The 12,294-nt window shown below is 42.9% G+C and overlaps 1 protein-coding gene across 4 annotated transcripts in view; it reads right to left on the reverse strand.

Moving 5' to 3' along the window:
* NKAIN3 (sodium/potassium transporting ATPase interacting 3) overlaps positions 1 to 11,939 on the reverse strand; it is a 384,319-nt gene extending 372,380 nt beyond the window's left edge. For all 4 annotated transcript variants that reach the window (XM_087752491.1, XM_087752502.1, XM_087752480.1 and 1 more), the window contains exon 1: positions 11,596 to 11,939. In XM_087752491.1, the coding sequence (XP_087608617.1) occupies positions 11,596 to 11,649 (54 nt within the window). In that variant the 5' untranslated portion in view covers positions 11,650 to 11,939. The remainder of the gene's footprint in view (positions 1 to 11,595) is intronic.
* Positions 11,940 to 12,294: the final 355 nt, after the last annotated feature.

The raw sequence follows: 12,294 nt of genomic DNA on the forward strand, positions 1-12,294 counted from the left end.
AACCTCAGCTGCAATATACTTCAAATGATCTTTAAAAGTGCAAACCCAGGACTGGATTTGGGGCATTAATTACTTCGTCTTCTCAACAGATGAACATGCAGAATGAAACCCCAGCAGTACTGGAGCACTCCCCATGCTTGGCATGCCTACTAACTACAGTTCAGTCTAGAAATCTAACTACAGCCTAGAAATCTCACAGAAAACTAAGAGATTCACATGGCCAAGAATTTCACAGGTCAGATAGGCCAAGGGAACCAAATACGTAAGAAAGCTAAGTAACAAATAATGAAATTATTACCTGGACAAGGACAAGGCCAGAATCGGTTGCTCTGTGAGATCTCAGATTAACCTTGACACTCTTGGCCACAAGGCTCTGCAGAAACAGTTCTTCAGCTTTCAGTGCAAATACGTTATCACATACTGGCTGAATGCTGAAACCTGGAAACTTTCATGGATACAAAACCACAATGAAACTATTTGACATCAGTTTCTCCCACCCTCTTTCTCGATGATCCAGGCTTCTTAAATGTGACCAAAAGAGGTTACTGGTAGTATATTCTCCAGCCATCATGCAATACACTTCTTTTAAAAACGTGGGGTGTGTAGAAAATTTTAGCAGATCCGGGTGGATACAGGTTTAGTACCTGTCCCACAACAGAACAAGCAACAAGGTGCACGTACCAATGTGATGGGACCCGCTAACATCCTGGTGTGGCCGCTCCACACTGCAGTTAAGGACAAGGCTTCAGGCACCCTGCATCACCGCTGTGCAAGACGGCACACCGCATCTCAGCTGCACAGGCTGAGATGAGTCATCAGTACATTCAACCCTTTACAGTTGTACAGATTCACAGATGTAACTGGTTACAATTAAAATCTAAACACACTTATCTTCATGATGTCTACTTAACTCATGAAAAAATACATATTAGAGAAATGAAGGGCTTCATCACTTAATCCAATTTAAATAAACTTTGGCACTTTGTGGTTACTTCTGGCACAACTCAGTCAGCTTTGGCTTTCATCAAACCACTATGATTACATTATACATTAGTAATACAACTTAAAGCCATTCATGGCATCTAATATACTTCAATATACTTAAACTCATTTGTTTAAATGAGTTTAAGTATTGAATAAAGTTTGGATTTAGGCTACCGTCATCCATACATCTAATTTGTCATTGTAAATTCAGACTTGGAAGCACTTTTTCCATTCCATTCCAACATTCCTGTTGAAAGTCCTCTGACAACAGCGTTACAGTAAATCACACTACTAGTTCATTTATCAGGTATCACTCGCCCACATTGCCGCCTTTTCTGAACTGAACATTTTATAATGCTGTGCAATCAACACGAGGTGAAGAACCAGAAGTAACTGTGGCTTAGACTACAAGAAATCTTACTCATGTTGTATAGATGCAAATCAATCAGATGATAACAACCACGAACTTGATTTTCCTACAAGTGAAGAGAAATGAACCACAGTACCATAAATGCATTTCTGAATGCCTTTGCTTTTTCTTAATAATGCTGGAAGAGAAGTTAGAGAAATACACATGCAGATCCTTAAGACTGGAGATTCATCCTTGTTTTTGAAAGTGCTCTGCTAAACAGCATTAATTACTCTGTCTGTTTTAACTGAGGAATTATATCTGTCATTTGTAACTGCAAACACATTTGCCATTTTTTCCAGTTCTTTAGAATGATGCAGTATTTTTACCCACAGTTTATGGGAGAAGTCAACCACAGAAGTGCAGGATATTTTCAGGATGGGGAGAATTTTAAACCTGGTGTTCACTGAGCCCATTTACAGCCACAAGGAAATTTTAACAGTCTTAACTGGTTTGGGGTTGGGGGGAACAGGATCTGAATCCTACTTTGATAAAACAGATGAAGATCAGAACTTGGAACTTGTTCTGAAATAGCTGGGAGGAGCACTGGGAACAAATCATCTGGCTCAAGAAAAAAGAGGAATGGGAGAATGGAAATAGCGTTATCATTTCACAGCTAGGCACTGGAGCCAAGAGTTTCCTGTTGATGAGAACAGAAACAGTTTATCAGAAGGCTGAAGCTGAGCACCAAGCTGCAGCTTTCACCACCATAAGAATTAACTGGAAACAGTGGGAATTGGCAAAAATATCTTCCAAATCTGGGCATTTTTAAGGCTTCCTGAATGCACGTGTTAGTGGGTACACTAAAACTTACAAATGTACAGCTGGCTGACTATAGACTGATTAAAGAATCTTCAGTAGCTCGGGGGATCTCCATGAGGAGACCACCTCTCTTCAGTTTTCTGAGTAGCTCCATCTGCGTTAAAGGGCAGAGAGGCTTTTGAGGTTTCTATGATGTAAATTATTCAATTTGTAGGAGCAGCAAGGTTTCTGTTCCAGTTAAAATCTAAACACACTTACCTTGATGAAGTCTACTTAATTCAAGAAAAAAATACATGTTAGAGAAATTAAACACTCTGCTCGCTCTGCAGTAGAAAGATACAGCAAGCTTTTAGCAGGAAAAAATAAATAGCTCACAAGCAGAGGTAGAACTATACATTTCTGTGATGTTATTCCTGCATTATAATGCACTACAGTTTCCAGCTTTAGAATTCTTCAGATTTTTATTCTTTGATTGTGGAGACTAAACTTCCGAAAGGATTTTTCTCTATGTACTCCATTTTAACAGAATCCAGTTTCCAAAATGCATTTAGACACATTATGAGCTCTTTTCAATCCATCTAAAAATCTGCACTTAATTGTTCGGGGTTTTTTCTTTTGTAGGGATGCACAAGGCTGATAAGGATTTACGTGTCTACTCATTTCCACTGTGGCTTGCGCTGAGCTTCCGCTGCACGCTCGTAAGCTCCAGCAGCACTTTGCTCACATGAGGTTCCGGGAACTGCCGACAGGGCAGTGAAGCTGCAGCATTCCCAGAACAGCTTCAAGGCTCAACCAAAGGCAAAAACTAAAGCTGGATGAGAAAGATTGCCATTCATTCCAATCTCCCTAGAAAATATCATCATAATATGGGTTTGTTTCCTTGGGTCTTTTTATTCACAAGGTCTGACGCTAACACAGTAACTTTACAATAGAATAGTGAGAAACTGGTTTATCAGCAGCAACATGTTAGAAAAGATGGATAAAAAAATTTTTATTAAGAACTTATTTTCAGTGAAGCCTAGGATAGGAATTCCTCGCACACACAGAGCCAGTTTTCATCTGTCTGCTGAAGACGGCTTCCATGTCCCACTTTCTTTACACTCATCTAAATGCACCTTTCTACACTTTTCATCCCATGCTCCCACATAATCTCCCTCACTACATTTCAGGATCTTTCTGCTCATGGTTCATCTCCTAATTATTATTCTTGCTTTGCTTTATCTGTAGCTTCTTTGACGTGTGTCAAAACCCTCCTTAGGGAAGCTCCATTTGGCTCATTGTCAAACACATGCTCTTTACATACATTTATACTTACTCTCAGCCAAAACTTCTGTACTGATGAAATAAAAAAACCTTTCTCTCAACCCCCTTTGGAGAGATCTGTGGAAGAACCTACTGTGATTATTCAAGAGAGTCACTCTCATCATAAATAATTGTTTTACAATTATCTTCTTTTTGAATTTCATAAAATTTTCAATTTTACTACTTTGTTAATTTCTGTAAGGGATATTTGTCTGGTGGAAACCAGTTGTTCTATTAAGTAGAAAACTCTTCTTTTTCCTTTCCTTTTACTGCAATGCTGGCATTCACTAGGTGGAAGAGGTTCACTGCTGCTTTTGCTTGAACCTATCATTATAAAGAGCCTATATGTAACAGAATGACTTTCAGCAACTTTAATGAGAGCTGGAGGGCACTCAGCAACTTGTAAGAACAAGTCCCAAATCACCACAGCATTAAAAAATCCATCTGAGCTGAGATTACATGCAAGGTATGGGTGTGTTTGAAGAAAGACAAGAAGATAAGGAAGTATAGTAAAAAGTAAAAAGACTAAAATAAAATCTTTTACTACCTTTTTATTACCAGGGTCTTAAGCACTCTGTATGTTCCTGAGATCAGAGAACAGTGATTAAATCCAGCTTACCACTGTCTTTTACAGGCCTACCAAAGGCACAGATCTGTAGTGAGATTACAAAGATTTTACTGGTCACGCATGGGGGAAAAAAAAAAAAAAAAAGCCCACGACATACTAAAACCTGTCATAGTGCTGCTGGCACTGCTCTGTCAAGGAATTGCAGGTCTCACTAAGTGTAGCACTGTATGATCCGAAACCTGCTGGCATACCCTTTAGGAAGGTATGCATTAACTGCTCTTGATAGATGAGGAGAAAACTGTTTCATCTTAGACAAATCTGAGCTGCTTCAAGATTCAAAGTGAGACATTTTCCATTTGCTATTGCCTAAATTCTATTTTCAAGGCAAAATGTACTAAATAAAAAGAAGTAAGAAATGTTCTTCTTTCTGACCAATGAAAAAGATGAAATTTAAACAAAATCAATGCAATCAACATTATTTTTCACTTTGATTTAATGTGATTCATGAAGCCTACAAATGCCTCCCTATGCTGACATCCCTAGCAAAGATACCATGTCCTGTATGAGCGAAGGCAGTGCAAACTTCATTACGCTGTCCCGCTAGCATCCCTGGAAAGATGACCTGAAGAAAACATTAGCAAAAAGATCACTTTGGTCTTCACAGTACCACAGCCACCAACCTTGACCCTCCTAGTATAACATAAAAGGTGGAAATTAGGGCTAATAGGGAGATTGTATTTTTATATTGGCACAATATCAAGACCACTAACATTTTGTATAAACCATAATGACATTTGCCCTCATCTAACTTGCAGTGAATTTCAAAATGTGACCTACAGGCGAAAAACTCTGTCATATTTTCAGTCTCTTGAAACACGCAGTCACCTGTTACTGCTCCTTTGTATTACTCATCTAAACCTGAAAATGTGCAGCTCATTTCCCCATACAGCTAGAAATAACAGGCTCTTTGCCCCAAAATGACTGCTTAGCAATTAATTACAGGACTGAATGAATGAAATATATTTTGCTTCAATACTAATGAGTTCAAAAGATCTGACATACTACATTGTATCACAGAATTATTATTTGTGGTATAATAAATGACAAGGCCATCACAGGTACTTCTCATTTAATTTAATGCTGAAGTTTGATTGCAAGAGATACAACTGAATACTAGGATTGTTATTGCCATATCAAGCCTATTTCCACAGTATTATGCCCACAACAAATTAAGAAATTAATTATTTCAAAACAACCCAAATTACCGTGTATTTTAAATACCCTCCTAATAAAGAATTGAAGGCCCTTACTCCTTATGCTCTGGTTATAATCACAGGATAACCTAAGTTGAAAGAAATCTCTGGAGGTCATCTGGTAAAACCTTTACTCATAGGAGGGCCAAATTCAACATCAGATACACTTCAGTTAGACCAGGTTTTTCAGAGCTATGTTCAGCTGGGTTTTGAATTTATTCAAGGATGGAATTTCCACAACTTCTCTGGAAAACATGATCCAATGTATGACTCCTCTCACTGTGAATTTTTTTTCCTAATATTTAATGAGAATTTCCCCCTTGTTGCATCCTGGGTCCACTGCCTTTCCTCTTTTCACTGAGCACATCCAAGAACAGACCATCTTACCAAAATCTGTATTGAATGTGTGAATTGATTCTGGTCCTATTCAGGTGAAGGACAAAACTTCCGCTCACTTTTCTTGTGCCATATCAGGGCCGATGATCTGTGTAACTGGTTTGACTCCCTCTTTGCTCACCTAGTTAATTAAATTCATTTATTTATGTAGAAGAGTAATTTGGATATCATAGAGGAGCCAAAATGCAACACTTTTACCTGAAAAATTAAAGAATGGTGATTTTTTTTTTACTTATTTGTCAACTTGTTGGCCCCAAAACTAAAAGGATCCACTTTATACCTGTAAGATGCATGTAAGATACACAGAGATTGAAAACATGACCTACAATTACTTAGTCTTACAAGTTTTTATTTTAGATCCAAACCTCACAAAATCACCAAGATTTAAAAACCAGCTCATTAACTGCAAGTGCAGTCAATCCCATATGATCTCTACACATAAACCTATTGTGTGTTCAAGTCCTGCAAGTCCTACCTAAATTCCATTTGGATCCAACAATACAATCCTTCTGAATTTCAATGACTTCCAAAAACACAGTCTTTGTTTCCTAGTCCCAAGAATTGTGTCTTGGCAGAATGTGGCAGATCTTGAAATAGAAGCAGATCAGCAGCATATTCCAATGTTCTTAAAATAATTATTTCCAAGACTTACTGATCTTATAGACAGGAAGGATAGCTATATAATTCCCAATTTTCAGTGAATTAATTGCCATTTTTTCATTGAAATCTTAACTCTTTCACTTCATCACTGTAAAAATATTCATTAAACGTTTATATGACAATTGACCATCAGTCATAGAGCACCAAGGAATTGCAGAAAAATAGCCTGCTGTGGTGAACAGAGCCTAAAACTAAGCAAGAGCTGCATGGCTTCTTTAAGAAATTCACCTCGTTCAGAAATTTCAGAGAGCTCTGAAAGTTCAAGGTTCCTCAAGTTTTGAATTCTCAACTTTGGATCACTGCACTGAAAGAAGTATTATGTGCAGCTTTGGCAGGAGGGGATTTCACTACTGAGGCTGAATTTCTGGTGCGTGGAGTGGTTAAACACCACAGTGCTGTTGCACTGGGAATGTGTGTTTACTAACAGCTATCTCCCAACAATTTTGTAAAATAAACCAAAAACACAACGTGAAAAACACTTATTGCTAGTTGTTACTCTTTTGTCCCTGATGAGAGAGATCCTAAAAATGATATAGTGTCATACATTTTTTGGATTGCAAAGATTTAACTCAAGCAGTGCTACTGGATGCAGTGTTATTACTCCCAATCTTAATGTTAAATGCACTTATACACCCGTACAACAAGCGTATCAGCCTCTTAGGCACAGCCACCAGCAAAGGTTACATGTTTTGGGGATGTCATTTGAGTTATTGGAGCAAAACACCATTCCCACATCAGCTGCCTTAACAGAAAGGGCAACATCCTGCAACCAGCGCATTGTTTGGGGCTAAAATCCCAAGCCTCCTCCGCCCCTGCTAGTACAATAGGCACCCCCTCATACTTCCTCCTCCTTTATCAGTGGACAGATGCCTCATCTCCAGATCAATGGGCCAGTGATTCTTCTACCAACATAAAAAGATGCAGCAATTTACCGGTTCAAAGATTTTACTTTCTCAAATTTATCAAATCCCTGAAATCCCTGAGCTGTTAATGGAATAACTGTTATCTGTCAGTTCTAACATACAAGCAAAGAGCCAAAATCGTAAGTTAGAGTTTCCAGCTTTATAAAGCATTTTAAAATGCAATTAAAATCTATGAATGGCATATATCACTCCCCCACATAACTGCTGAAATTCCACTATGTACAGTAACGAATGATGAAACGTTATCATTCAGTCTAATGGATATAGTCTTATCTCCAAGCGTAAGGATTTACATACATCAGTATAATTAATGCTGATGGCAATCACAAACGTAAATCTTCTGAATATTGAGAGGAATTAGTCTGTTAAAATGACCAACTGCACTCCCCAAACAATCGCTAGTCAAAACATTAACACCCAGAAGCTGTGTTTTCACTGGAATCATTTTCCAGTGTTATTGGACACTTAAGTTATTTGGAAAGTAAGAGGTTAAATAGGGAACAGCCTGTTTTACACTAGCTATACTGGATAAAACATACACTTCTAAATCAAGACCTACACAATGAACACAGTGCAGGAAAGTCCAAGGATAAACACATGAAATGAGATTGTCAAAGCAATGAAGGGGACTTAGCCATGCGCTTTCCATTAATCTTCCCTTCACCGCTTTGAAAAATCTCATTCACGATCTCTGTTACTTAGAGTTCTTTGTGTTTGTAGATCTGCATACTTCTAGGTACCAAAAACTTCTGCTTACTGTAAATGTTGCAACAAAATTATCCTGCAATGGTAGTTTCTCAGAAACACATTTTCAAAGCAGCATGAAGGTTTTCACTGTGTGACACGTATTAACATCAATTGGATTCACACAGCTAAATCTCTCTGCAATTCCTTGTCAATTTACCCCTTCCAGAATTTAATATTTTTTGAATTTGTTTTATTTTCCCAACATTTTCATGTTGCGGTATTTTACGGCATGGTGGCTACACTAGCACAGCCACTGTCTCTGGCAGCTGCTTTCATTTTCTAGTACAGACAAGGCCAACATCTGAGACTTCTAGTGGCACCAGTAAGAATTGTGGCTGTAATCCAAAGGATTCATATATCCTTATGATATATTTTCCCGATGTATACGTAGCTCCTAATAGTCTTAATGACAGATTTATGCACAAAGAGATACACACACGTTTCCGAGTTCTTAGCTTGACAACTTTGGAAATGGCATATGACAGCGCTTCAGTCAGGAAGAGCAAAACAGTGGAGGATCACGGTGGGGGGGCTGGGAGGGAGCGCGACGGTGTTCTCCTTGTGCAAAATTCCCTTGGCTTTCAGAAGCAGAGTCCACCTGAAGAGGTTCAAGGAGACCACGCGGCTAACAGTTCTTCCTGACCTGGTGCCACCTAGCCCCCTGTCTCGGTGATTATTTCCGGAATCCTGTATTATACACAACGATATGGATTCACGTTTAGGAATGTGGTTATCATTAAACGGTAGAAGACTAACTACAGACTGTCCTTGGGCTTACCGAGTTCAACATTAAAACGTGTTTATTATAAAACGTAAAACCTGTCAGTCAGAAATAAACATTTTCATGGATCAAAACATAACTGAAAACTGGTGTTTATTGTCATTTTTATGTCAAAATCCTCCAACTGACAAACAGCACCGATAATTACAAACAAACCTTCTTGAAGTTAATACACTTAACGTATTGTTGTTAGAGAAAGGGTATTTTATCAACTGTCATGCAATAACTGTTGTTCTCTTCACCTCATAATTCTTCATCCCAGCAACACAGAAACATGCAGCCTAGGCAAAAGTTAGAGAAGACAACAGTTTTAGGGACTCAAGAAACTGTGCTTTGAGGCCACTAAGCACTGCACCTTTCTTTAGAACAAGAACCAAATCTTTGGTATGAACATGTTTCCAGGAATTTGGCTTTTTTACTTCACATCATCTTATACCAAAGAGAATCTACATAGTAGATGTATGCTATAAAGGGTGTTGCCAACTGTGTTTTGTAAGGTATCACTTTCTCAGGTGATATCTAAAGGTTAGTATTAAGGTTAAGCCTCAACTGTTGCCAGGCCCTCTTCTGACATGACCAGAAAATGGCTGAGGTGAACAACTTCCTTTTTTAAAACACCTGCCCATTTGTCTCCTTTTCTGAAGTTTTTCCTCAAATGGTATAAAGCATCTGTACTCCTGAAATGCTACAAATTAGCACTACCAGTGCTTTGGGTTTCGTAACATTTAATCTAAATGTTGTCCACAGTCAGTAATACCTCTTTCACTCCTCCATAAACAGATGCAAAGTAAAATAAATCTCGCTTAATGACAGAAATGTCCAGAGATGCAGTTCTGTTGTACATGCTTTATACTCTTCACCTCTGAGGTGTTAGAAAAGGAGCTAACACCGCCTGTGGCAACAACTTCTACCGACATAAACTGAACACTACCACCACCGAGATCCCAGAAAGTACCTGAGCTTTAAGTTCACGTCTGCTACATTACTTCTTGGATCTAAAACACGACTTTTATTTAAAAAGAAATTAAAATGAAAGCATTTTGCCATACAGACATTCATCAGTGCCTGAAAGACGTGGATATGACAGTGGAACATTATTATAAAACAGGTAAGTACAGTAGAAAAAACTATGCGTTAAAGTAATTTTTGAAAGTTGTTATATCATCTCATAGGTCTTTTATAAAATACTAATCTTTTTCCAAAAGACTTTATGTGCATTTCTCTGCAGATTATGGTGGCTATTCACACCGCACTTCAATTTTTAGAGCCTCCAAGTAATTCTACAGAATAGTAAATACAGTTGTTATAACCTTCATAACTGGCAAAGAGATATATTTCAGGAAAGGGTTTGTTTCCCCTCCTGCACGCACTGAAGTAAATCAGGAGTGATTCTGCCGCAGTCGATAGGACAGTATCTGCAAAACTCATGCAAAACAAGAAAAAAAAAAAAAAAGGCCAGAAATGTATAAACAAAGCTTTCCTCACACTAAAAGTACAAACCGCACGTCTTCTCTGCTTTTTGGCAAGATTGTGCCATTGAAGTACTTATACCCCACTTAGCTCCATCACACTAAAGCACATCTGAATAAGGTCCAGGCTCACACTGGAAACAATGGAGGTACACCAGCCTACACAGGCTGAGAATCTGGCATAAAGCCTTGAAAACGAAGGAGGATCTTCACATGAAGTAACTGCACGTACTGCGTTTAAGTGTATTACGCCTGAAACAGAAGCGATTTCAAAGTGCTGTAACAGAAAACTAGAAAGATTAGCAAAGGATTAGGAAAAAAAAAACAACCAACAGTAAACGCATCCCACTTTTCTTCTTTACAGACACACACAGAAGGAACAGTACTCATCTTAAGAAAGATCATGTGGCAAAATGATGACTCTGAGTCACTAGAAAAGAGAAAAATCTTTTAAAATACTCTTGGGACCAGGGACTACTGTTAAAGGAAGAGCATTATTTTATCATCCGGCTAATGAGCCAGAGGAAGGATTATTATTGTTTGGCAGTGTTTTGTCTCGACAAATCTTTTCTCGGAAACAAATATGCCAACTTCAGTAAACAAAGAGAAGAAGATGCACCGTCCTGTTGTTTCAATTGCACGCTGAGGAATATTTACTCAGAGGAAAGGAATCCCCAAAGAAGTCACAGGAGAGGGCCGGCGGACCCCGCTTTTACAAAGGTTATGAAAAGGGAAGAAGGGAAGAGGCGGCGACGGGGGTGTTTCTCCCGCACCCCTCCCCACGGCGCTGACAGGGGAGGCGGCCGCGCCCAGCAGCGCCCGGCCCGGGCCCCGCCGCCCGCCCCGGGGCCCCGCCGCCGCCCCGCGGGCACCGGCTGCCGGCCGGGCGGGGGCACCGTCCTCCTCGCTCTTCTCCTCGGCGCCTCCTTTCAGCAGACGGGGGAAGCCCCTGCCCGCACCGGCGGGGAGCGAGCCTGCCGGGGCGGGGGAGTCTCCCTCCCTCGGGCGGGGAGCGCTGACAGCCGCCCGGGCTGAGGCGCCGCGGCAGCCGCCCCTGCCCGCCCCGGCCCGCCGCCCCTGCCCCCTCCCCAGCCACCGGGCCGCTCTCGCACTGCAAAACTTACGGGTCGGGGGCGAGGAGCGGGCGCGGGCGGGCCGTCGGGGCGGCGGGAGCGGGGCCGGCAGCCAGCGCTCGCACACGGCGCGGACAGCTCCGCCGCTCGGTCAGCGCCGCTGCGTGGCCCCGGCGGCCGTGCCCCGGGGAGGGGGAGAGCGCCCGTCCCTTCCCGCCCACCCCCGCGAAGCCGCAGCGTGCCCCGGGGCGGGCGGCCGGGCACTCACCAGCTGCAGCGAGCAGAGGAAGATCAGCGTGCAGCGCCCGGTGCAGCAGCCCATGGTGGCAGCTGGCCGCGCCGCGCCGCGCCGGCCGAGAGCCGCCGCTTCTCCGCCGCTTCCCTCCCGCGCTGACGCGGCCCCGGAGGCGAAGCGGGGGGCTCACCGCATCCGGACGGAGCGGCCGGGCGTGTGTGTGCGTGTGTCCCGCCTTTCGCTGCTCCCCTTCCTTTGTTGAGGGGGTTCCTCCTCGGCGGCGGGAAGGAGCGGGGGGAGGTCGGCGCTGCCCCGGGGAGAGGAGCCGGCGGCGGCGGGGCGCTCTGCCCGGCGCGGCGCGGGTCTGGCTCTGGGGAAGGGGCAGGGGACGGGGGTGGGCGTGTGCGGACCGGGGCGGGGGTGGGCAGAGGGAAGGCGTGCGAGGAGGCGGGGGGCTGGAGGGGTGCCGCGGGTGGGCGTGCTAGGGAGGGCAGCGGAGGGCGGGCGAGCGGGGGGAGCTGTGCTAGGTGCGAGGGGGAGAGGAGCGGGGGCGGCGGCGGGCTCCGCTCAGGGCGCCGCGCCGGGGGAAGGGGCGCGGAGGGTCCCTGGGTGGGCGGTGCGCAGGGGTTTCGGAGGCGCCGGGGGCAGGCGGTGCTTGAGGCGGACCCGGCGGGGGGGCTGTGCGGGCAGCGGCGGCCGAAGCAGCCCGGCGCGGGCCGCTTGTTGCGAGCG

Source organism: Nipponia nippon, unplaced genomic scaffold (genome assembly GCF_047370975.1).
Source record: "Nipponia nippon isolate SJK-2023a ecotype South Korea unplaced genomic scaffold, ASM4737097v1 scaffold_1, whole genome shotgun sequence".
Taxonomy (NCBI): Eukaryota; Metazoa; Chordata; class Aves; order Pelecaniformes; family Threskiornithidae; genus Nipponia; species Nipponia nippon.